This window comes from Ictalurus furcatus, chromosome 5 (assembly GCF_023375685.1).
Source record: "Ictalurus furcatus strain D&B chromosome 5, Billie_1.0, whole genome shotgun sequence".
NCBI classification, from domain to species: domain Eukaryota; kingdom Metazoa; phylum Chordata; class Actinopteri; order Siluriformes; family Ictaluridae; genus Ictalurus; species Ictalurus furcatus.
In genome coordinates this window covers 8,846,849-8,872,171 of record NC_071259.1, presented here as the reverse complement: position 1 = coordinate 8,872,171, position 25,323 = coordinate 8,846,849, and the positions used below count along the sequence as shown (strand labels likewise).

General features: G+C 38.7%; 2 protein-coding genes across 9 annotated transcripts in view; one reads left to right on the top strand and one right to left on the bottom strand.

The window, feature by feature from the left end:
* The first annotated feature begins 1,643 nt into the window (after positions 1-1,643).
* cdk11b (cyclin-dependent kinase 11B) overlaps positions 1,644-25,323 on the top strand; it is a 25,025-nt gene continuing 1,345 nt past the window's right edge. The window contains exons 1-20 of one of the 7 annotated variants that reach the window (XM_053624630.1): positions 1,652-2,619; positions 4,289-4,419; positions 5,006-5,121; positions 5,313-5,440; positions 5,518-5,665; positions 6,911-7,059; positions 7,234-7,371; positions 10,491-10,580; positions 10,681-10,815; positions 11,073-11,150; positions 11,746-11,942; positions 13,468-13,680; positions 13,818-13,923; positions 14,039-14,160; positions 14,484-14,591; positions 14,746-14,862; positions 15,899-16,047; positions 19,945-20,134; positions 20,480-20,573; positions 21,160-21,820. In XM_053624630.1, the coding sequence (XP_053480605.1) occupies positions 4,309-4,419; positions 5,006-5,121; positions 5,313-5,440; positions 5,518-5,665; positions 6,911-7,059; positions 7,234-7,371; positions 10,491-10,580; positions 10,681-10,815; positions 11,073-11,150; positions 11,746-11,942; positions 13,468-13,680; positions 13,818-13,923; positions 14,039-14,160; positions 14,484-14,591; positions 14,746-14,862; positions 15,899-16,047; positions 19,945-20,134; positions 20,480-20,572 (2,388 nt within the window). In that variant the 5' untranslated portion in view covers positions 1,652-2,619; positions 4,289-4,308 and the 3' untranslated portion in view covers position 20,573; positions 21,160-21,820. Of the gene's footprint in view, positions 2,620-4,288; positions 4,420-5,005; positions 5,122-5,312; positions 5,441-5,517; positions 5,666-6,910; positions 7,060-7,233; positions 7,372-10,490; positions 10,581-10,680; positions 10,816-11,072; positions 11,151-11,745; positions 11,943-13,467; positions 13,681-13,817; positions 13,924-14,038; positions 14,161-14,483; positions 14,592-14,745; positions 14,863-15,898; positions 16,048-19,944; positions 20,135-20,479; positions 21,821-25,323 lie in introns of those variants that run through there. The other 6 variants (XM_053624633.1, XM_053624629.1, XM_053624631.1 and 3 more) reach the window with 6 other exon arrangements.
* The window catches only part of mmp23ba (matrix metallopeptidase 23ba), an 18,510-nt gene continuing 15,598 nt past the window's right edge, over positions 22,412-25,323 (bottom strand). For both annotated transcript variants that reach the window (XM_053624635.1, XM_053624636.1), the window contains exons 7-8: positions 23,117-23,243; positions 22,412-22,919 (exon numbers count right to left, since the gene is read on the bottom strand). In XM_053624635.1, coding sequence (XP_053480610.1) covers positions 22,745-22,919; positions 23,117-23,243 — 302 coding nt within the window. In that variant the 3' untranslated portion in view covers positions 22,412-22,744. The remainder of the gene's footprint in view (positions 22,920-23,116; positions 23,244-25,323) is intronic.

Here is a 25,323-nt window from a genome sequence, read left to right as displayed (position 1 = left end):
GACGCTCCCCATCCAACCTGATGGAGTTCGAGAGGTCCTGCAAAGAAGAATGGGAGAAACTGCCCAAAAATAGGTGTGCCAAGCTTGTAGCATCATACTCAAAAAGTCTTGAGGCTGTAATTGGTGCCAAAGGTGCTTCAACAAAGTATTGAGCAAAGGCTGTAAATACTTACGTACAGGTGCTTTTTTTTTTTTTGGTTATTATTTTTAATAAATTTGCAAAGATTTCAAACAAACTTCTTTCATGTTGTCCTTATGGGGTATTGTTTGTAGAATTTTGAGGAAAAGAATGAATTTAATCCATTTTGGAATATGGCTGTAACATAACAAAATGTGGACAAAGTGAAGCGCTGTGAATACTTTCCGGATGCACTGTATATCAGCTTCATTAATAGGCACTGTTTCAGAAATGTTTGCATATCCAAATATGTCAAAAAAGGCAACAATTTCCATAGGGTGTACTTATTTTTCACATGACTGTATGTACATACATACATGCATACCTACACTACCCAAACACTTTGTTAGGAGCACCTGTACTCCTACAAATTCATGCAATTATCCCATCGGACAATCTTGTAGCATCAGTGCAATTGCATAAAATCATGCAGTCAAGAGCTTCAGTTAATGTTCACATCAAACATGAGAATGAGAGAAAAAATGTCATCTCTGTGACTTTGACTGTGGGACTGTGAGAACCCTGACCTCAGTTGCACTGAACACCTTTGGGATGAATTGGAATGCTGATTTTGAGCCAGACCTCCTCATTAGTGCCTGACTTCACAAATGCTCTTTTGGCTGAACATTCCAAAATGTTGTAGAAAGCTGTCCAAGAAGAGTGGAAGCTATTGCTTTTTTGGCATACTTTTTTATTCATATTTATAAGTATAAAGTCATAAGACATTATGTGTGTAAATTTGGAGGCAAAACTGTTTGAATACTTATTTCCCATCACTGTGTGTGTATACAGTGGGGTCCAAAAGTCTGAGACCACTAATGAAAATGCTTCTATTTTGCAATGTTTTCTAATTTAATACAACAGCATCCATTACAAATTATATTACTGGTATCAACTTGAGTGAAAAGTTTGAAATATTTATATGAATTTCAGAGTTTCTTAGTATTTGGTTTGTCCACTTTTTGCCCGAGCTGACCCAGACGCCACAAGTTTGTGCAAAACCTGATGATCCGTTTCAGATCAAATCCATTGGAGTGTCTTCTGAACACGCACTTCAATAGGAGAAATTATTTAAAATCTGACCTTTAGTACAAAGCAGTTAACACAGTCGATTTCACACATTTGCTTACATTTAAATAGGGACCTAGAACTAGTGCAGAATCTTTCAATTTAGAATCAAATATTTACTTTATTTGTTTTGAAATACTTCACAATTCTAAAACCTTTTATTTATTTCCAATTTTAAATGAAAAATTAAACAATATCCCAAATTTCAAACGTGGTATCAGACTTTTGGACCCCACTGTATATACATGATTGAATCACATAATTTTTGACGATTATTCAGCTGCACATTCTCCCCAAAGATGTTCTATTGAATTCAGGTCTGGAGACTGCGCAGGCTGTTGAGGTTCACTGAACTCTGTCATGCTCATGGAACCAGTTTGAGACCGGAAGCTCGTGGGACAAAAAAAGAGTGGGACATAGAGAGTCCAATTCACGAGTTGTTTCTATAATAACTCATGCACAGGTCCTTGTATGGTGCACGCTTAACATAATCTGAAACTAATAAACAAACAAACAAACAAACAAACAAATAAAAGGATGTGTTGGTATTTAACAAAGAAAAATATATATACATTCATATTATGATATATATTGTTATTAAGTGTTGTTTTTTTTTAATGAAGGAGGTGTTTGTTTGCTATTTATGAAAAGCGTGTTGAGTGTCAGCTTTGTTTTTTTTTTTTTTTTTACTGAAAACAGTCAATAGGTTTTCCACCACATGAAAGTCTTCAGGACTTCTGGTTCCTCTGTGACATGGAAAAGTGCCATTTTAAGAAACGTCAAGAAAGAGAAAGAAAAAGAGCCGATGATGAGGTGTTTGTGACTCTTAATAGCATGATAAAAAGAACCGGTTTCATGGGTGTTCGACAACATTAAATGTAACCAAAAATGGATAAAAAAGCAAGCGCTAGCTTTCATTATTAAATCGTAAATTGTAATTTTTGACACATTGCTGTGGTCTAAGAGGAATCAAAGGTATATTTTATGGTGTGCTCTTATGGGAAATAATCATCTTCAGAGTGGTAACAGTAACCCGTCTTTCGTTTTTAAAGAGTCTGGGGAGTAGTCTGTAGGGACGTTGCCATAGTAACATAGTAATTCCTCAGAGACAGGTTGAGGGCGCAAATAGTACGTTGCCTATCCCGGTGCATAATAGGATTAAAACTGTGCACTTGATATCCTCCACTATGATTTCGGAGGGCATTACAAAATGGCAGATTCTGAAAACAGGGCACAGTTTCGGAGTACGTAAACTTGTCCACTAGATGGCAATAACGATCTAGTAACTTGTCTGTTACCCGGAAGTACTTTCAGACTGCAGCCCGTAGTATTTTTTTTTCCGGTATTTTGAAAACGCGCCGAGTAACTTTCAGGTTTGTACGCTGTTTTGAAATAATACCGTTATACTTTTATATATATATATTTTTTAAAAATTTAGATTACTTCTGATATAGCCTAAAATACTTTATTACATGTTCACATATATGTTTGGCTGATATCCAGTTAGCGAACGACCGATTAACGATATCTTGTGAGTTAGGTTAGCTGGCTAGCCGCTGCTCCACTATTTTAGACTGGCAATAAAACGGGATACGTATCAAATAGCGTCCTCGTAGACATCTAGTGCCCTAACTAGGCTGTCACAGCATACACTGTGAAGTGCACTTGCATTGTGTGTGGAGTCTTTTGGAGATTCAGCGCAACGTTGTTTACCGTGTACTAGCTCAGCTAATGCTACTGTTGAATGTTGGATTGAAGTTAATAAAAATCAAGCTTTGGCGAGTAGCCTGGATGCTAGCTAGCTGTTCTCCGAAACATCCGGGTTATCTTTAGTAGCTAGCTGGCTAAATGAATGAATTAACGGTGGGATTTGGATTCTTATAAAATGGCACATTTTCTTGCCAGCCCTTTAAGTGTAAAATAAGCCTCGCTTACATCTTCAATTATTTAACGTTATTTCAGTGTGTGTTTACTGGAGCTGTGGAGGTTTCTGTTCGTGAACTTTCCACCAGCAGAGTTCATTACATACAAGTCCGCACTATTTGTATTACCGCCATTTATTTCACGTGTCCAGTCCATCTAGTTAATAACTATAAACTCTTAATAATAATTATTATTTGATAATGGTAGGTTGTGATTTTCACCACTGCAACAAAATTTTAAACAATCACAGATCCCTTTTTCAGAGCTAGTGAGTTAGTTAATGCTGGAAGAGTCTCTTCTTATTCTTATTCCTTATTCATTTAGCTTCCCTGAGATCTGTGATTTAGTATACTGTTTAAAACCTTTCACCTGTTTTTGTTTTTAATTTTATATATATTTGTGTGTGTGTGTGTGTGTACGTATATAACTTTATTTAGAACATTTAATTTGTCTGGTGTTTTTGCTCTTGTTCAACTATGAAAGCTTGTAATACTGTTTTACTTTCAGGAAAACATACATGTTTTTTTTTTCTTATTAAAAAGTCTTATTGAATAAAACGTAGCATTGGCAGTAACACGAAAACAGGTTTTAGTGACTAAAATGTTAGCGCTATTAGCTTGGGGTTTTGTTGTTGTTGTTGTTGTTTTAACAATTGCTTGGTGTTCTTGAACATTGAATGACCAAAAGTTCAACGAATGATTAAAAGTGTCAAATATTATACTGTGTTTTCCGTAAGGTAAAATACTCGGCCTGACATTCTCAAGTCTCACTGTCCCATATTTCTCCTCTCCCTAACTCTTATAATGAAAGGTTTAATTCAACACTGGCCCAAACCCTCTGCTGTAAGTTGTTAGACTAAACCTTAGTTGAGTTTTATGCTCTTGAATACAGTATTAAACACTAAACTGTCGAGTTATTCGTAATTACCGATAGTGTAAACATAGGCACCTGCTGTGAGCATCTCCTAATCAGTTAAGAAGGACAGAAAGGAGGACATACTATAAACCAGAGAAAATAACACGCAGAGAAAGAAGTTAAACAGCTACTGAGCACCGAGATTTTGCAACCGATACCAAACCATTTCCCATGTATCACTGGTTTTTTGCTCTTTTCTTGCAGCTGGTTGTGACTTGGAGCTGATGGGGGACGAAAAAGACACCTGGAAGGTTAAAACACTCGATGAAATTTTACAAGAGAAAAAACGCAGACGAGAGCTTGAGGAGAAGACAGAACCTAAGCGCGTGAAAAATGTAGGCTAAGTTTTGTGCTTTAGGTATAGCTTATTTATTGGAAAAATTGAAATTTACCTAAAGAGATAACTCTTTAATCTTTTTGCTCATGTTTAACAACTGCCTTGCCAGTAGTTGATTGATCATTGGATCACACATGGGTCATTGCTAAGCTTAAGTAAGCTCACGTGCATTATCTCATTTATATCAAGTCATGATTCTCCGTTATCTCAAGGCTCAGCTATCTCTAGTCATTTGTTTCCGTCATCTCAAGGTTCAGTTATCTCAAGGCTCAGTTATCTCATTTATTTAAAGTCTGCAGTCTCAAGGCTCAGTTATCTCAAGGCTCAGTTATCTCATTTATTTAAAGTCTGCAATCTCAAGTCTCAGTTATCTCAAGGTGCAGTTATGTCATTTAAAGTCTGCAATCTGAAGTCTCAGTTATCTCAAGGCTCAGTTATCTCCAGTCATTTCTTTATCTCTAGTCTCCGTTATCTCATTTATTTAAAGTCTGCAATCTCAAGGCTCAGTTATTATTATAAGTCTGACTTATTTCCAAGGCTCAGCAGAGGGCTTTAAAATTTCAAACTGTTTCCTCTTTGGGCAGACGGATGATCGGGAAGCCAAACGTGACACTCCAGAGGAAGGAGAATTACGGGACCACAGGATGGAAATAACAATACGCAACTCTCCATACATAAGGGAGGACTCCACAGAAGACAGGTGCTCCACATACACCCCTTTACTACTATGAAATTATGCTATATAATATTGCGTTGCATTTGTTTCAATTAATAATATATCTACAGGTGTTAAGTTTCTGCATGAAGAGTTATTATGTATAGTTATGTAATTGTAACTCTACTCATATTGGCAGAAACTACACTTTAACTGTTGTTCCCAATTTAATGTAGAGGAGAGGAAGATGAATCGCTAGCTATAAAACCTCCTCAACAGATGTCCAGAAAAGACAAGGCGTACCACAGGAAAGAAGAGAAACGGAAGGATAAGAGGAGACGCAGGAGCCATTCTGCAGAAGGAGGTAGCCACCGTTGCCATGATTACTACATAGTAGTTCTTCGACTGTTTCATTTTGTGAAGTAAAATGTTCTTTCCAAGCAGGAAAGCACGTCCGCGTAAAGGACAAAGAGAAGGAACGAGAGAACGAAAGGCGGAAACGGCAGTGGCAGGACGACACCAAAGTTCGCAGGGACTATGATCGACAGAAGCGCCGGGATCAGGCCAGGGCCCACTCGCGCAGGGAGAGGTGATTACACACACACAGACACAAAAAGATTTCTCTATTTGTTTAGAATAGTGAGCAACAAGCTGGATGCATTGACCTTAAAGCAAACAACAGAGTAAAAATGTTGAAAAGAAGGAAGAATGCTAGTGCTATTTGTCATAAATATCTTATTCGGCAGTGTTAGGGTTGCAGTTATTTTAAGCAAAAAACCCCAAAACAACTGATTTAAATCAGTTACCTACACATTATTTGATATGAACAGCTATCTGATGCCACGTCATTGTTTTTTGGTAAATCATTACACTTTTGGACTGCAAATAGGAAATTATTATTAAATTAGTAAAAAATAAAAAAGACGTCTAAATTTCATTGGTCATCTCAATATGTCTGAACAAGTGCTTGAGTGAGAAATAACGGCACGAATTGTTGACTCTATCTTTATACAAGTTTGTTTATACAAACATTTTGAAGGTTTTGTTGTTGTTGTTTTTTTGCTCTATGTGTAACCTGTTGTACCTCTCACCCCTGCTCATATTTTCACGCTCACTGAATTTGCTATTATTTGAACAATCTAAAAAAAACATGGCGGGTACTGAAGAGTTTCTCATGATCAATGACGTGACAGTCATGTTTTTCCTTATTATACAGGAAAATTAAATTACCCAGCCATGTGATGAAGAAAAGTTTTTAAATTAAAATATTGCTTTGTTGCTTTGAAGATTTTTATTGTGCCATGAATCCAAAATTCTTACATCAAGATAACTTCACCACAAATTCTCATTTATGTCTACTGATGGTATATTTTTAGCAGAATGTATTTTTATTAGTACTGTAAATAAATGTCCCAAAGAAGCAGGTTCTAGCCAACAGGGAGCAACAAAATGTGTGACAGCCTTTTTTTTTTTCTTTTTTGGGGGGGGGATCCAAAACTCCAGTCTTCCAAACTTGTGTTGGAATTAATTTCTGGTGGATGTATGCCTAGAGGAGGGCTACTACATGCTAATAACTTTTGTCTGGTAAAAGTGCGGGTTGCTTTATATTACATTTAGGATCTTCTATCAATTTTAACATCTTATAAATTAAAAGCTGATCCAAATTTTTATCGATCGGGTTACATTTACTGACTTAGACCGCTTAGCTTCTGGGTTTGTGATTTATTGGCTCAAGAGCCTTAGGGAGTTTTGGTTGTTAATAACGCTACACACTTGGATGTATTGGAGCTAATGAATTACAACGCACCGACCAGTTTTCCTGTTACGTCCACAGGGACCGTCTGGAGCAGCTGGAGCGGCAGCGTGAGAGGGAGAGGAAGTTGCGTGAGCAGCAACAAAAGGAGCAGAGAGAGCAGCGCGAGCAGAAAGAGAGGGAGAGGAGGGCTGAGGAGAGACGCAAGGAGCGGGAGGCACGACGAGAAGGTAGTTGTTTATAATGACAGCATAACGGCATGCACAGTTTATTTTAATTTAGTTATTTTTATAGAGCGGTTTCAACGTTATGTCAAATAATCACATTCTACAGTGCGTCAAGCCTCATAGACTAATTGCTCAATTAATCTTAGATTAATCTATAAGCACTTCCTGTTTACGCAGGTCCCCCTTCCCACCACCGGGGCGGCTCCCTGGAGGATTACGGGGACAAATCCAAGTCTAGGCACCGCAGCCGTAGCCGGAGTCCTGTTCGTTTACAGAGAGAGCAAAGACCAGAGAGTAGTGAACAACGGCGACCAGGTCAGTTAAACCAAGCCAAACACAGTCCTATTAGTCATAATGGAATGCTGTATAAAGTGAGTTTCACCGTATTCTCTCAAAGGGAAGCCTGTTTACTTGGTTTTCTTTATTTGGACATTGATTTACAATATACATCCCTTTTGCTGGCCAATCTGACGGGGGAAAAAGGACACTAAAAACCAAGGTATCCTCATGAACGGTCAAGAACAGTTATGAATTATAATGCTGGTTTTGGTGAGACACAAGAAATAAAGGGTCGCGGTTTTTTTCCTGATGGCATACATATGTCATATTCTTACAGAATAAAAAAAAAATTTGAATAGTTGAAATAGTTCTTGGACGCTTCCTGTGCTATATTAGTCAAATTCTTTGGAAGCTGTAGCCTATTAATATAACCTTTGAATAGCTATTAATATTATAGCTTCGTCAGTCAGCTTTGGCAGCAGAGATTTTGATAATATGTTGATCCAAAGCAATTCAGTCAGTGATCTGAGCCGTTGATTCCATTTTCCTAAACGCAGCCAGAAAATGTCAGTAAAAAACTATGTTGCATTAAGGTACCGTATCACATCACAAATATAGAAAAGGAATAATCACCGTTGAGAGAAAAAAAGGCCCCTTGTAATTCTTTGACATGTTAACATAAACACTCTTTTCCCCAGGGGAAAATTAGCTTTTTGAACCAGTCATAGACTTAAGAAATAATCCAGCTATGCTGTATGTGTTTTTAAAGGATTTGGACCGATTTAAGTGTTTCGTGTTCCAATAATTGATTAGATTATATTGTTGTATTATATTCAGTGCAATTGATCGTGGCTAAGAACAGTAACTGTAGTTACTTGTGTTTGCTTTATTATAAAATAAGCTTTTTATCTTCAAATAAAGCAGACTTTCTGCACCCTTTGGAGTAGTGTAGATTATTTGTTCTGCATTGTGTTTCCACCTAGGATGTTTTGCTCTTTGTATTATTACGATGCCTTTCTGATGCACGGAAAGAACTGTTGGTTCAATTCACAGTGTAAGTCTCCATTGTCCAGCCTTGTTCACCCCCTCGAACTTTTCTAAATTTTGTGGCGTTACAATTGAAATGTGTTGGAATTGAAATTGGGATTTTGCTATTTGATTTAGACACTATTTGAATGTGCAAAATATTTTTTATCGAGACACCAAGGTTTATTATACAAGAAAAAGGCAGATATTTGTTGCTTGTGTTCACCCCTCTGGGTCAATAATTGGTAGACCCTCCTTTGGCCTCAATTACAGCTGCAAGCCTTCTGGGATACGTCTCTGTTAGCTTTGTGCATCTGGATCCTAATATCTTTGCCCATTCTTCTTTGCAAAATTGCTCAAGATCTGTCAAATTAGATGGAGACTGTTGGTGAGCAGCAATTTTCAAGTCTTTCCACATATTCGCAGTGAGATTGAGATTTGGGTTTTGGCAGGGCCCTTTGGCAGTATGTTTAGGGTTGGAAGGTGAAGCTCCTCGCCAGTCTCAAGTCTCTTGCAGACTGGAACAAGGTTTCTTCTAGGATTGCCCTGTATTTGTCCTGGTTCCAGCCATCAACCATGACCACTTTTCCGAGTTCCTGCTGATGAAAAGTGGCATGTCTGGGCTATGGTTGTTCTGTGAACAGCTTGCATTATCAGAGTTGTGGATCTCTCTAATGCCTTCATTGTTACCCTTGGCCTCTTTGCTGCTTCTCTTACTAATGCCATCCTTTCTCAGTAACTGACTTTTGGTAGATGGCCTCCTGTAGGCAGAGTCGTGGTTGTGCAGTATCCTTTCCCCTTTTAATAATGGATTTAATTGTGCTTTACTGGATGTTCAAAGTTTGGGATATATACATATTTTTTTATATCCAAACCTAAGAGTCCTTTTCCAGAACTTTGTCTCAGATGTATTTTGATAGCGCTTTCCAGGAAAAACTGGTTATACAAGAACCAATTAAGATGTTTCACAGCAATGGGGGTGAATACTTATGCAACCGCAGTTTTTTCAAGTTTTTTTATTTGTAAATAGTTACACATAATATAATGGTTTTTCTATGCTCACTTCAGTATAATAGTCTAATTTGTGTAAATTCTTGATATACTTCCTGGAACTGAAATGGAGCAGTGGTAGGGCAGTGGCACTCTTCCCCACCCCTTTTTTTTCGCAGGTGCACACCTGTTAGATCCTGTCAGTCTTTTACATCCTAAAGTCATGATCTGTTTGAGATTTTTAACCATCGCGCTATCACGGCCAGAAAAAGTCTAAGACGTGAACCACGCCATATGTGGTTTTTATCAAGCCTTTTTATAAATCCACCATAACCGCACTAGTCTTCTTTTTACTTCTTCTACATAATTGCATTTCTGCAGTCTACAGTCTCCATATGGACCTTCAACAGTATAAAATGTATTTATATTAGGCTAACATTACATCACCAAAGAGCCAACATTCAGACACTGCAGGTTCTATGGTGGGGTTTGGGAACCGTAGACCATTTTCCAGACCAGATAGATATTATTATTATTATTAATAATAATAATAATAATTATATAACATATGTCCAGATAAACTGCACCTAATATTTGGTCTAGATTCAATGTATGACATCCCCAGCCTTTTTCTTTTCACTTTACCCTGTATGTTTATCATATTGACCTTGTATAAAAATACATACATGATATCAGATGAATATTTTACTGCTATTTTATTAGTCTAGTCGCTGGCTTAAAGAGTAGTAGTCTGCTACTTTTGCGACTGTAATGGTAGCTATTAATAAGTGCATATAAGGTTGTTTCCACACTGTAAAATGAATTTCGGCCAGAGCTTTTCCTCAAAGTCTTAATGGACCATTCTAGCCCGCTTGTGTGGTAATAAGACACTTTTAGTGGCGTGTGCTAGCCATTAGAGTTCTCTCACTGGCGGAGTATGTTGTGCGGTCTGCTTCTCGTAGGCCATTAGATCACCCGGTTTCCTTCACTGTTTTTGCGAGATCACTGTAAAAGTGATAAGCATCCCCAAGATTGTGCCAAGCATTATATAACAGATGTCTGAGTTTTAAATATTATTTTTTTAAGTACTAGCATTGATGGCATAAACATTTTTTTTTGTTTTGTTTTTTTGTCGTCAGTGAAAGAAGAGAAGCAAGAGGATTTACTGGCTGATCTTCAGGATATCAGTGACAGTGAGAGAAAGACAAGTACGGCTGAGTCTTCAATTGGTAAGCATATACATGCATGCACACAAGAAACTAAACTCTACAATCAATATTAATCTGTTTTGGTTGGTTATCAGCATGTTATGAACTTTTGCAATTAAAGGCTCAGCTTCTGGTTCAGAGGAGGAGGAGGAGGAGGAGGAGGACGACGACGACGAAGAGGAGTCGAGCAGCCCGAGTGAGGAAAATGAAGAGGGAGAGTCGGGATCAGACTCTGAAAGATCTGAGCAGAGCGCAGGTCAGTATCCGTCCAACCTCGGACCTGAATGCTCTCAATTACATTCTCCCAAACCCTTTGCAGGCAAACAGAGTTCAGGTCAGTTTTACGGACTTTTCCACTAACTTCTGGCAGTAGTAAGTCACATAACTGACTTACCAGATTGAACACAATTCAAATTATGGCGGTGGAAATGGTTAACAAATAATCCATATGGGTCCTATTTTTAATATTGGTGACTTGTTTTTATTAAAAATGTTTAACTTTATCATTTGTAGAAGACGTGAGTGAAGACGAGCAATCAGAAGAGGAGGAGGACGAAAGAGAGAATGGCAACCACATACCTGCTGGTGAGGGTGGGCTTACAAAACCAGACACTATATGACTCATTTCAGTCTTTCAGTTTACGGGCTTCTTTTTTTAGTCCTGGCTGCTGTGAAGGCCAATAGATTTGCTCTGTACTCTTTTCCTGAAAAGCAGCTATTACAATGGCTTAGTGCGACTTAAGAATAAAGAAATGGTCGTGCAAAAAATTTTAACCAAGCCAGATACAAATAATTGCAGGATTTAAGCAAAGAGAAAGACAGAAATATTACACTGCTATAGGGAATATGAAAATCAGTGCAAATCTGTCATGTGAAAAAGTAAGTGCGACATGTTTCTTTTCTATTGACATGTGGACATCGTTTTTTTAAATCTTCAGTATTAACAATATTTGTAGATAAGCATTATGTAATAATTAAATGCAACAGAAATTTGACTTTGCAGTCATAAAAAAAAACTGATAATTTTTATATTGAAAAAGCAAGTACGCCCTTGGCTTGAGTAACTGATATTGTCCCATTTAACAGAAGCAACTTTATGTAGGCATTACCTATAACTGCCTAAAGTTTGCTCAAAATAAGGTGGTTTTAGTGTTTTTGTGTCATTAACACGAGTGTTTCTGTACAGTCCCAGAGTCACGGTTTGATCACGACTCAGAGGAGAGTGTTGAGGAAGATGAGGGTGAGGAAGTAGACGCGGCAGACGTGACCCCTCAGTCTCACTCTCAGTCAGCCACACCAGAGGAAAATTACGTCCCAGATTCTCCACCAGTCTCACCTGTAGAGCTGAAAAAAGAGCTGCCCAAATATCTGCCTGCCTTACAGGTACGCAACAGGGCTGTCACCAAGGAAGGACTTAAAATGGAGGAATTTCTGAATAGCTATAAGGCAAAATAAATTAAACTGCAAATAACTTTTTTTTTTTTAACTATTGGTTTTAGGTTTTTACGTAATTAAATCTGCTGCACTGTACACATCAATCAATGGGATTTAAATTATTAGCTAGAATACATGTTGTTGTTGTTGTTGTTGTTATTATTATTATTAGAGAAACGATAATTAACTCTGGAATAAACAACATTGTAAAAGTGCCTTAGCTCCAAACATTCACCACAGTTGTATCATGTTAGTCAGGACTGTTCACCAAAACCAATTACTTTCATTGTTTTTTACGCTGCATTAGGGGTCTGCAATCCATGTGAAATTCATCACCTGAAATTTCACTTAATTGATTAATTTCTAACAAGGAGTAGGTGTCTAGCATGTGCTAGGGGTTTGTGGGATAGCGAGCAGCAAGAACCTCATTCACGGTGCAGCGGGAAGAGTTGAGCTGGATTCAAACCACACAGTGTGACCAATTGGACAAAATACATTGGTCTGTTGTCCATACACAGTTGCATCCATTCACATTGTACTGTCTACGTATAGTCTCGATGACACAAATGAAATATTAATAACTGCCACAACTCTCTTCTTTCTCTGATGCATGTTGTTGCTAGTTTTTTAGTGTTTCACCTTTTATTTTTTATGGGTGAAGTATTTGGTTTTTTTAATAGCCCATTTAAGTAGGGATGCGTGTCCCTAGGTGCTACTGCAGGTAGACAAAAAATTAATAATTAAGTCTAACATTGTTTGCATTTTTAGAGCCTTTAAGAGCCTGATTGACTAGTTCATTCATGCGCTGGATTGTAGGCAGACACTGCTCTAGTGGCAGAGTGCTGGTGAATGGAGCAGAGGGATGCTTCAATCTGTGGACATTTACCTTAAATTATTGTTCCCGAAACAGGAATCTAGTGTGTAGTTTAAAACCAGTTATTTCTAGGCATTGAAAATTGTAAAATTCAAGTTTCTGTGAAGTGGCAGCATAATAGCACACTGGGTAGCATTGCTTCTTCAAGGATCTGGGTTCGATCCTAAGTATGGGTTACTGTGGGTTGGTGGTTGGATGGATGGTGTGTTTGGTTGAGTTGTTAGGCTTCTGTGAAATGCCCACCTCTTTAGTAATCATGTCCCCAAAACTGCCGTACATTTTTTTAGTCGCTGGATAATACCATCAAATCAGTGATATTTAAATGTGTTTGCATTTACATTTAAATTGGCCTTGCTCAAGAGCCCAGTAGGGCCAGCTTGGTGGTGCTGGTATTTCAATTCCCAACCTTCCGATCAGTAGTCCAATGCCGCAACCACTGAGCCATTCATATCACTGCAATTTTTTTGTATCCAATGCATACAAAATATGCATGTTTATTTTGTATATATCCAATTCAAGCATTATTTAAATGTAGTGGGAATTTTATATGGCACTCACCGTAACATGCACATGACCGCTGCATCTCTGCTTTGTTTTAAGGGTTGCCGTAGTGTGGAGGAATTCCAGTGTCTGAACCGTATAGAAGAAGGTACATATGGGGTGGTATACAGAGCCAAGGACAAGAAAACCGATGAAATCGTAGCTCTTAAAAGGCTGAAAATGGAGAAGGAGAAAGAGGGCTTTCCAATCACCTCCCTGCGAGAGATCAACACCATCCTGAAGGCCCAACACCCCAACATTGTCACTGTCAGGGTGAGCTATTTAGACCTTAAGATTTTTCCTGACCTCTGTTGAATAATTACATAAAATCACAGTTGATATAGTCATTGATTAATAAGTTGATATTAGAAAGGTTTAATATCTAATTTTTTTAATCCATGTTTCTGCAGGAGATAGTTGTGGGCAGTAATATGGATAAGATCTACATAGTGATGAATTATGTAGAACATGACCTAAAGAGTCTCATGGAAACCATGAAACAGCCTTTCCTACCAGGTAGGGTACCTCCTTCAGAATTTATTTATTTATTTACTTACTTACTTACTTATTTGCCGTTTTATAAGTAACATGGAAATACAACTGTTTTCTCTCTCTCTCTCTCTCTCTCTAGGTGAAGTGAAGACTCTGATGATTCAACTACTAAGAGGAGTTCGCCATCTCCATGACAACTGGATCCTGCATCGTGACCTTAAGACCTCCAACCTGTTGCTGAGCCACAAGGGCATTTTAAAGGTGCCACTTGACTTGTACTTTAATATCTAACGTAATAATACTGTTTCATGTGTTCTAGGTAAATCCATCCTATTTAATATAGGAACCCTGTATTTCTTACACTTCAGTTGCTAATAGAAACATTTAAAATAATAGATTACTCTTGCTGGTCATATGCTGGTTAAAGATAAACTGTAATAGTTGTTATTTATCCCCTTTCCATCAAAGTGGATTAAATTTGATAATGTTGTATGAGGTCCTGTTAAGTTTTTGGACTTTGGACCATATGTGCTTTGTCAGGAATGTTGTTCTTGGATTATACTTATGGTTTCTGTGTTGTGTAGATTGGAGATTTTGGACTGGCACGAGAGTATGGTTCCCCGCTGAAGCCTTACACACCGGTGGTGGTCACTCTGTGGTATCGTGGCCCAGAGCTTCTTTTGGGGGCAAAGGTAAGTAATACATACACTGTAAAATGAATAAGCTGTGCCTAGCCTTCATGTTTATTTTTAAACTGTATACAAAATTATAGTTTTTCCACATATTGTGCTAATGCAACTTTAATTAGGACGTATATATGGATTGATATGATTTTTTTCATGACAGGAATACTCCACAGCTGTGGACATGTGGTCAGTGGGCTGCATATTTGGAGAGCTGCTTACCCAGAAACCACTCTTCCCGGGCAAGTCTGAGATTGACCAGATCAACAAAATATTTAAGGTGCACTTTTATACGGATACTCAAGTCCTCAGAAAATCTTGTACTTTGAAAGAAAAGCCATGGTTTTTGGAAGTTGTTGAGGAAATTTAGGAATTTCCATATCACTGACTACATTTACATGGACCTTACTCTGAGTAAGACAATATTGTGATTAAGGTGTTTACATGAGTCTCTTTTAGAATACTCCTTTCATGTTCCTGTTTTACAAGTTATGGAACGTAGTTCGATTAACAGCACACGTCATTACATCACCGCACCACGCTGTCTGACGTCCCTCCGGAATTTCACGTATCGACATACAGTTTGTCTTCATTATGGTACCGTATACAATTTTGGGTGTTTTTATTTAATTTTCTTACGAAAGCTTCAAGTGCAGTTAATTATTTGTCATGCTGTACATGCAAATAGACAACTGATTGAAGCCATGGGCTGTGTCCGAAACCGCATACTTACCTACTATATAGGAGCTGAGATACATGTATTTCTACTACTACAGGTCTATAGTAGTCAAGTACGCGGTTTCAGACACAGCCGTGCTCTCTTTTTTGCCGTAAAATGGATGAGCACTGCCGTGTGTGATCGTGTCTTGTCACAAAATGCGGTGAAAACTCCCACACGACATTAATAGTGTGATTAAGGTGTGTACATGTCTGTAATACACCTCGATAATGCAAATAAAACAGGAGTACTCCACGTGACTTAATTCGATTTGTGTTTACTTCGAGTGTGACTTTAATTGGATTAAGGTAATTAAAAACTGCTATTTACATGGTAGTTTCTTAATCAGAGTATTGTCTTAATCGGGTTAATATTGGATTATTGTTGTCCATGTAAACGCGCTGACTGATAATAGCAATGATTCATATGATCAGATAAGTGATTCAGTGCAGTCATGGTATTTGGCAGGTTCCCCAAACTCATTCAAATGCTGTTTATCTATTTGTTTTTTCAGGTGTGTGAACTCCCCCAAATCCTCTTAAAACTGTTTGTGTTATAAGCGAGACTGTGTGTGCAATTGGTTTTTCCTGTGTCGCAGGACCTCGGCTCTCCCAGTGAGAAGATTTGGCCAGGCTACAACGAGATGCCTGCGGTGAAGAAGATGACTTTTACAGAATATCCCTATAACAACCTGCGCAAGCGCTTCGGAGCTCTGCTCTCAGACCAAGGCTTCGACCTCATGAACAAGTACGTTCTGGATTTTCAGGTTGCTTTGAAAGTGGTACACACACGCGCACACATTCACAACAGCTCTATTCTCACAGGTTTACTTCAGAAGCCAGGTACTTTAATCACATAAATTTGCTCCTCTGTGATTTTATTTTTGTACAAATGACAAATGTTTTATTAGAATTCAATAAAGTCCAAATGGACAGGAAAAATAAGAATCAAAATCTTATGCTATGTATTGTTATAGTACTTTATACCACATACTAAGTTTCTGTGTTGACAGCAGTGGCAGCCATAATTCAAATCGCAGGTTTATATCGGTGTGCATTGAAACACGTAATCATTTCTTTCATCGTTTCTCATCATGTTGATTATTTTCCTATAACAGCACACCCCTGAGTGTTTTATTCCATACACATGCCAAGCCAACATGGTTGACTCCCCAATATGTTTTTGTTGTTTGTGGTTCTGTAGCTGAGTGACCTAAATATTTCAGTAGGATACTGCAGGTAATTTTTAAATTTCACATTTGGGTACGCATGTGTGTTATGTGCACACGCGTACATATGTGCTGCGTGTTTGGTTTGAGCAGATGACCGTGTCTTTGCATTGGTGCTTCTGTCTGGAGCAGCAGGGGATTCTGTCTGTCAGGAATCTGTCTGGCATGCTAGACACAGGACAGACAGCAACAGCAGCCAAATTACACATGCTAGTCTGCAGCCCCGATGATGTCAGGAAAAGACCCATTTACTTCTTTTCCCTCCAGCTTACTTGGATTTATGTATCGCTTTCATAAGCTGTTAGGGGTGCAGCAGTATACAAATGACATCACAAATAAACAAGACAGGGTTTTAAAACAGGCTGGACTACTGTTTATTTCTACAGGGCCTATAGAAAATAATCATACCCCTTTGCAAAAGTCACTTTTTTTTGTCTTACAACCTTATTTTTTGGTTCCAGCTTTATTTACACATTCTGCCTTACAAGATTCAAAACAACACAAGTAACGTTAAAAGGCAACAGTTCGGAAACGGAAAAAAAGAAAGAATATCAGAGTTGGAAAAGTGATCAGTCCCATGATTTAATACTTCGTAGAGCCACCTTTTGCTTTAATTACGGCCATGACTCTGTTTGGATATGTCTCTATTAGCTTTGCGCACCTAGATTGGGAAATATTTGCCCATTCGTCTTTGCAGAATTGTTTGAGTTCAGTCAAATTTTGTGGGGAGAGGCGATTGACTGCTGTCTTCAAGTCCATCCGCAGATTTTCAATTGGATTTAGGTCAGGGCAGTGAATCGGCCACTCAAGGACATTCACCTTCCTATCCTTAAGCCACTGCGTAGTTTTTTGGCGGTGTGTTTAAGGTCGTTGTCGTGCTGGAAGTTGAACCACCTGTCCATCTTCAGCTGTCTAGCAGAGGGCCGCAGGTTTTCCTCAAGAATTTGTTTGTACTTGGCAGCATCCATTTACCCTTCAATCCTAACCACCAATTGCCCAGTCCCCGCTGAAGAGAAACACCCCCACAACATAATGTTGCCACCACCATGCTTCACAGTAGGTATGGTGTGTGTTGGGTGTTGTGCTGTTTGGTTTTCGCATAACGCTTGCAGTTCAGTCCAAATAGTTCAATCTTGGTCTCATCTGTCCATAAAACCTTTTGCCACATGGCATTAGAATCTTCCAAATGTGTTTTTGCAAAGTGCAAATGAGACACTGTGTGGCCCTGTTTCAGAAGAGGCTTCTTTCTTGCCACCCTGCCATACAGGCCAGCTTTGTGAGGTTGTTGTCGCATGCACAGGCCAACCAATCTCACCCATAAGGACTCGTAAGTCCTTCAAAGTTGCCATTGGTCTCTTGGTCACTTCCCTGATCAGTATCCTCCTGATTCGGTCATACAGATTGGAGGGAGGGCCCAATCTAGGCAAGGTGTTGGTGGTGCCATATGCTTTCCACTTCTTAATAATGCCCTGAACAGTTCTCAGAAGGTTAAAGCCTTTGAAATCTTTTTTGTATCCTTCTCCTAACTTGTGCTTTTCCACAACCTTGTCCCAGAGCCCTTTTGAAAGCACCTTTCCAACCATGGTGTATTGTTTGCCTTGCCATGCACTACCAGTAATGGAATCATCATGGAACAGCCGGTTTTCTTATGAAGTAATCAAAACCAACTGCAATTGATGTCAGGTGGGGGGGCAGTTAGCATGGTGTGTGATCTGGGAACAGACTGGTTGTACCTGAGCAAGTTTGTAGTGGTTACTTTAAGGGGCTGATCACTTATCCGAACCAGGTATTTCACCAATTGCATTTCAATAATTGATCAGAATTTTTTAAAATCATGCAGATGTCGATTGTTATAATGTGTAATACCAAGATGCAGCAAAAATCATTTATTAGGGTGCTATACACTTCAATGTGCTTTTTTTTTTTTGTTTTTTTTCCCCCTCTTTCCTCTTTTTTTCCCCCTACCAAATTATCTCCCCAATTTGGTCACCCAATTCCCATCTACTAGCCAGCTCTCCTCTACTACACAACAGCTAGCAACGAGGGAGGGTGAAGGTTAACGTGTGCTTTCTCCAAGACATGTGAACCTTAGAGAAAAGCACTATCTGCACTCTTCCTCACACATGAGCTCACAGACAGCCATGATTGGCTAGTATCACTGTGATTAATAGGAGCGAGAGTACACCATCCCTCCTACCCAGAGGCGAATTTTGCTCCCTTGCCTCTGAGCCAAGGATATTATCTCCTGGATTTGAATTCACAATTTGTGAAAAGATGGATCTCAAATTCATATAGGCACTGTTGGGAAGGGGTCAAATACACAGAAAATGCTGGAAAAGCAAAGAATGTGCAGGACCTGGAGGATTTTTCTGAAGGACATTGCTGCAGTTTAGCTGCTCAGGACAAACAAGGGACTCATGAACAGCTATCACAAAACATAAAAACAGTCATTGATCATCCAGGTAACGACACACAGTATTACGAATCAAGGGTATGTAAACTTATGAGCTGGTTCATTTTGTGTCTTGTGGACTAGATGTAAAGATCTTTTATGTGAAATAGCTTATTCGGAGTAGTAAAACAATGCAATTTTTATGATCCCTCTTATTTTTAATAAATTATTAACATTTTGCAAATTCTGCAAGGCCTATGTAAACTTATGACCTCAACTGTATCTAAACACTACCTTACGTTAACACGTAGCTTTGAGTACTTTTCAAAAAGATCTTTGATATATTCAGCGCAAACTTAAGAAAGGTCAAGATGGGTTTTTTCCCCCCTGAATTTTACGTAACGTTCAGATGTTGTAGACTGTTTATTGAGAGAATGATGCAAATTGAGCGAAACGGACTGAAAAACAAAAAAATGTTTATGCAGACGCAGAAGGAAAATGCACTCGTTGGTTAAACAAGCAACCTTCGTGTAAACAGTTGTGACTGGTCATGCTGGATTCAGCTGCTGCATTGCAAAGAAGATGCTAGTGCAATGAAGATTGGTGTGCAGTACATTGGGCAGTACGTGTAGTTGTTAAATAATCATCAAATTTACATAGTCCACACAGTGTTATGCCTCACCTCTTTGCTATCATTGCACTTAACATTGCAAACATTGCCAGACCATTCTGGATTTGGATTAATCTTACTTTAAAGTAGAATTGTCGTCCATAAGAAGAGTTAAAAAGCAGTAGGGAAAAGACAGCTGCAGACAAAGTAGACTGGGCTGCCAGATTACACAAAGCTGAGTAATCCACAAAACCCAAATATTTTTGCATGGTGTTTTAAGTCAGCTGTTTTACAATGCATTTGATGGATTAGTGGCTAAAATAAAAGAGAAGCTGAAGAAAAATACGAGCTTGGGCTAGCATGCAAGCCATTTTGTCTCTTGTGTAAATCAAGCCTGCTGTCTCTCACTGTTAGATTCCTGACCTACTGCCCCGCCAAGCGGATCAGCGCTGATGAGGCATTAAAGCACGAGTATTTTCGGGAAACGCCGCTCCCTATCGAGCCCTCGATGTTCCCAACTTGGCCCGCGAAGAGTGAACAGCAGCGGGTGAAAAGAGGAACGAGCCCCCGACCCCCGGAGGGAGGCCTGGGCTACAGCCAGCTGGTAGGAGACACTATAGCTTAACTGCCAGTGTTGTGCCTGGAAGCCTTACTGTACATGTGGAACTCAAGATATCATTTATACAGTATTGTCTGACTTTGGGCTTAAGGAGTCCCTCCATGAATCTGAACTCTGTTGAAGCCAAAGCAACCAAATTTAATGTTCTTAGACTGAAGAAGTGCCAAGAAGCATTGAAGTGAGTGCTGTTTCAGCTAGCACAGATTTAAACGGATGAGGATCATGTATAAGTATAGGATGAATGATTTCATGCTGTACCTGATTTCTCTTCTAAACACCTTTCCATGCTCACAATTTTCACCTCGTTTCAATTATTTGTTTATTTTTTAGGGTGATGACGATCTGAAAGACACTGGATTCCACTTGACGACAGCCAACCAAGGACTGTCCAAGTCAGGCCCAGGATTCAGTCTGAAGTTCTGAGGTAAATGGTCAGAGCTAAGGGAATTGTTTGCTCTTTGTGGCACTAATGCCAGGACTCAGCTTAAAAGAGACTCCCTGAAAGCTGACCAGATTTTCCTCTGAGACTCCATGAAGCAAACTGTTCGAAACAGTATGAAGATGGAGAAATTCAAGTCCTATCTGTTCATCTACTCCTAGCAGTTAGAGGCAATGAACTGCTCCTGCATTGCACATAATCCCAAATTGGGGTTCTGACTTCTGATATAATTGAATCTCTCTGTCTTTCTTTTTTTTTTTTTTTTTGGATTGTCCTGTTTGTTTGTCTAGAAGTTTTAGCTTCCACTCAATTTCACTAAGTACAGATTTTGAGTTTCATGGGGTTTTTTTTAAGCACCAGACAAAGGACTGTTCAGATTCAAAACCGCATTCCAGGCTACACATAATGGATTCATAACTGGGGTTTGCCAAAACTGTCAGTTATTGACACAGGTGATATTGGGTTTTAAGAAATAAACTATTTCCAAGTCTATTTATATACTTTTACTATTTCTCAAATGTCAGTAGTGAATCTTTTTTCATTTTATTTTATTTTTTTTTTTCTTTTTTAGTTAAAGCAGCAGTTACGAAACTGACGTTTAAAACAGAAATGACAAAAAGTGGAGAAAACAGTCAGGGCAGCCTTGAAAGCAGCTCCAGCACCAGATGTCCAAAAATGATGTCATTCTTTGCACTGCACACACACTCGGCACAATCAAATCCGCCTCCTCCATTTTATTAGCAAAGAAGCCAGAGTGACTTTCCGTTGAAGTCGATATTCTCCACTTCAGTCATGGATACTTAAAGACTTGGGAGTTTAAAAATGGGAATGAGAAATAAAGTGCTTTAATTTCCCAGGTATTATATAGCATCTTGTTTCTGAAGTAGCCCTGACTCACTGGATGATCACTGTGTGGTCTGCCTGTGTTTTCATTTCTTCAGTAGTCACAGTTGCTAATTAAATGGTTGAAATGTCATACAGCTGGTAGACATTTGAAGTACAATTACTGGTCAATTTCTCGGCATAGCAGCTACTGGCTATAGGATATTCAGCCACCGCGGAACACGTTTTAAGGCAAGGCTCAAATTCATCATGGCTTATATGGATTTTAAGTGCGTAGACTGGTTAAAGTGTGAAAATTATCATTGTAAAAAACAAAAACTGTGACGCTGAAAATATGAGGATCTGAGTTCGTGCTGAGCATGTCACAGGCAAGTGTTTTCATCATAAAATAAACCAATCAGTATGCAAATTAGGGTTGTTATGGTTAGTCACAGTTTATGCTCGAACCTTCATGTACCTCATAGATTCTCAGTTTCATCTTCTAATGACAAAGTGATAAAAAATACTGACTATGTAATAGATGTTATGTGAAATGTTTTCACGCTTTTTCTTCAGTTTGAAGATACTCCAGGAAGCGCTCTTTTTTTTCCTTCCTCCCTCTTTCTCTCATTTTCACCACTAGCTTGTGTGTTTACATCACTGATTAATACCATGATAGAGTGAAACCATTATATTTTTAAATTATCATACCATCAAAACTTCAAATAATACCATGCCTAATACAAATACACCCCTTACTAACACTAAGTTCCATTTGAAGGACGTGGGTGTGTGTATAGGGTTACGGATGTGTCTGATTTGCATTCATAGCGTTTTGATCTCATGAAGAGTTTAAACATGTGGAACCTTTTATACCTTTTTCTATTGTCTGATGACTTCTTTTATGTAGAACTGCTGCATCAAGCAATTTATTCAATATAGGAGAACTTGTTTCCAAAATGGTCCACAATAATAGAGTTAATAAAGAAAAGCCACAACTCTCAAAGAATAAATTTTTATTTAGCACCTAAGGAAACAAATTTACCACAAAAAAAATGACAACAGAAAAACCCTGACATCAAAATATTGATAGCTTTATGTATGAATCTAGAGGAATATGTGCCCGAGTAAGTGAGGTTCCATGGTGCTCTTAAGCCTTTAGTTACTGGTTACATCTCATTTGTTCTTTTTCTCTTATACAGCACTTGATCACAGACTTTTTTTTCCCGTTTGTTAAATAAGGACAACACTGGCAGAGAGAATGGAACACTCATTTTGGACAAAACCAAAAAGTGATTTCTGTCAGTACTATTTCATGTTGTGGCTTGACATCCTCAGAAGCGCACCCGTAGCTTCCACGAATAGGTTGTCAAAACCTTGTTCTTCTTCCTCACGATGCAGGTGTACGTACCCTCATTGATAGCGTTAGCCACAATACTAATGTGATCGTCCTTCAGGGTGATGTAGCCAGGGTGAGAGAACTCCAGCAGCTCGCCGTCTTTATACCAGCTACAAAGATCAGAGTGGTGAAGGTTAGTGGTTTGATTGAACCTAAAAAAATGCAGTCATTTCTTAGTGGACCACTTGTTCAAACTTCCAAATTGAGCTCAGTATAGTTGATGTAAAAAAAAAAAAAAAAAAAAAAATGGACAATCCAGTCATCACTGTTCAGTGATTGGGTTACAAAACAAAAAAAAAACACTCACTCCACTTTTCCTTGCTTTGCAGCTATTTTCTTTCCACAGCGGAAGGTAAGTTTCCTTCCCTCAGCAACCAGCTTATGTTTGGTCCGCGGTGGCTTTGGAGTCGGGGCGACGGTAGGAAAAGGGAAGGCTGTTTGGGGAATAATGACAATCTCATGTCAATACTAAGCACTGACTTGCGATACTGTAACGTCTGCAACATGTGTATTTAAAACTGTTTATGGCATTCATCTTCACGTCCTGGAACCTGACCAGGTTTCTCAAGGTTTAAGCCAAACTGTTCACCAAAAAAGAGCAACCACAGACATTGTTAAGTAATGTTTACCCTGAGTTTTGAAAACGAATGGTCGTGTCATCCACGTTGTTGGATACGGAAATGTCTGGAAACTTTACCGACTTCTAACTCATCGTAACCCCAAATGTTTTGGTCCTGCTCCACACAATGTTGATCGTTATGCATCTGAAGCCCACAAGCCGCATGCTGGGATTTCAGTGGTTTGTAATCATGCAAAACATGCTCCCCGAAAGACCAGATTTCACCCTGACTGCAATGAGAACCAGACTAGGAACTGCCTTTTCATCCAAGCAAACTGAATTTCAGCTTTTCGTACCAGTCTGGCTCGAAGAGGAGACATTTTCCCCAGTGTGTTCTAGCATACAGACCTTTCCCAAAATGTTTGGATTCCTCAAGTTTATCTACTCTGCTGTTATTTATCAGCCAGCACCATGACTTAATGAGAGCCTGAAAATGGGTCTATGGTAGTTCTCAAAAAACGTCTCTCTCTTCAAAACTGACATGTATTAGTCTGCTAAAGGGCTTGAAACAAACTTGGGGGGGAAACCTAGTCTTTCAGACCAGTAGGACCTGTCCATGAAAAAACAAGGGAGCGGGTATGAACCATCGCTTCGTTGATTGTTGTCTGTTCAAAAAAAAAAAAAAAAAGGAGGTGCTTGGACTGAGATGATGTTACAGTTTTAGCTGCAAACTCATATGAGAAAGATTATAGCAAATTGCATTATCTAATTGGAAACATTAAAATGAAAGTATCATTTGAGGCTTTTGAACTTTCCGTAAGGCTCAATTAAAGCTCAACACTTGTAGAACTTCACTCTTTTTTCCCCTTTATCACGCAGCTGTTAAGTTAATCCAAGTACCAAAACACTGATTCTATATAAACAGCTCCACTACACTGACTTGAAATAGAAAGTTGCTCAAACCTACCAACTTTTTTATTAACCTGGTAGCAGAGATAAACACTGCATTGTTTCTTTTTTTTATTTTTTTTATGTGCGTCAGTCAGCTCCAAACCATGTCGAATATGTTGACTACTTGGTCAGTAAAATAACTACTAGTTAAAAGCTGCTTCCTTTAAAAGTAACAATGCTTCCACCTCGCCATGAGAAATGTACTTACACAATTGGACCAACGTTTTCTGTAATGAGTACGTTTGAGAGACGCTGTCTACCAGCCAATCACAGTGGCAGTTTGCGGGTATTTTTGAAGACTTCAGTTTCAATGAGCAACTTTTCCTGTTTAGAAGTATAACTGGGGCTTAAGCCTATTCTCTTTTATATTTTCTTCTTTTGGCTCATTTAAAAATGTCCATACTGCTTATCCTACACAGGGTCACGGGGAGCCTGGAGCCTATCCCAGGGGACCTGGGCACAAGGCGGGGGACACCCTGGACGGGTGGCCAACCCATGGCAGGGCACAACTGCATGCGTGCAGACAATTTGGAAATGCCAATCAGCTTACAATGCATGGCTCCCTGAATCATGGGGAGAACTTGCAAACTCTGTGCATTCAGGGCAGGGATGGGAAATGTACTGAGAAATGGTGTACTCAAAGTGCAAGTTTAAAAAAAGTTGCTATTTTTAAATGTACTAAGAATGGTAAAAGTATTTTTTTTTAAATTATTTAACAGATAAACTTAAGCAATGTTTTCATCTAAAAAGTATGTTTGTCTACACGAACTATGCCATTTTGCCCAAAAACATTCATTTCTGAAAGTTTACTGCTCATATTCATGATTAATACTGTGTATTATTACTGTGATAATGAATTAATCAAAAGTAAAGTATCATGTAAATAATTTATTTATAATAATTATTTACCATTAGCTAAAATCTGACTTGCTGCCAGTTACTGTATATTAGCTACTGAAATCTGCGCTAGTCTAACTAGGCATTAACAAAGAAAACAAAGAAAA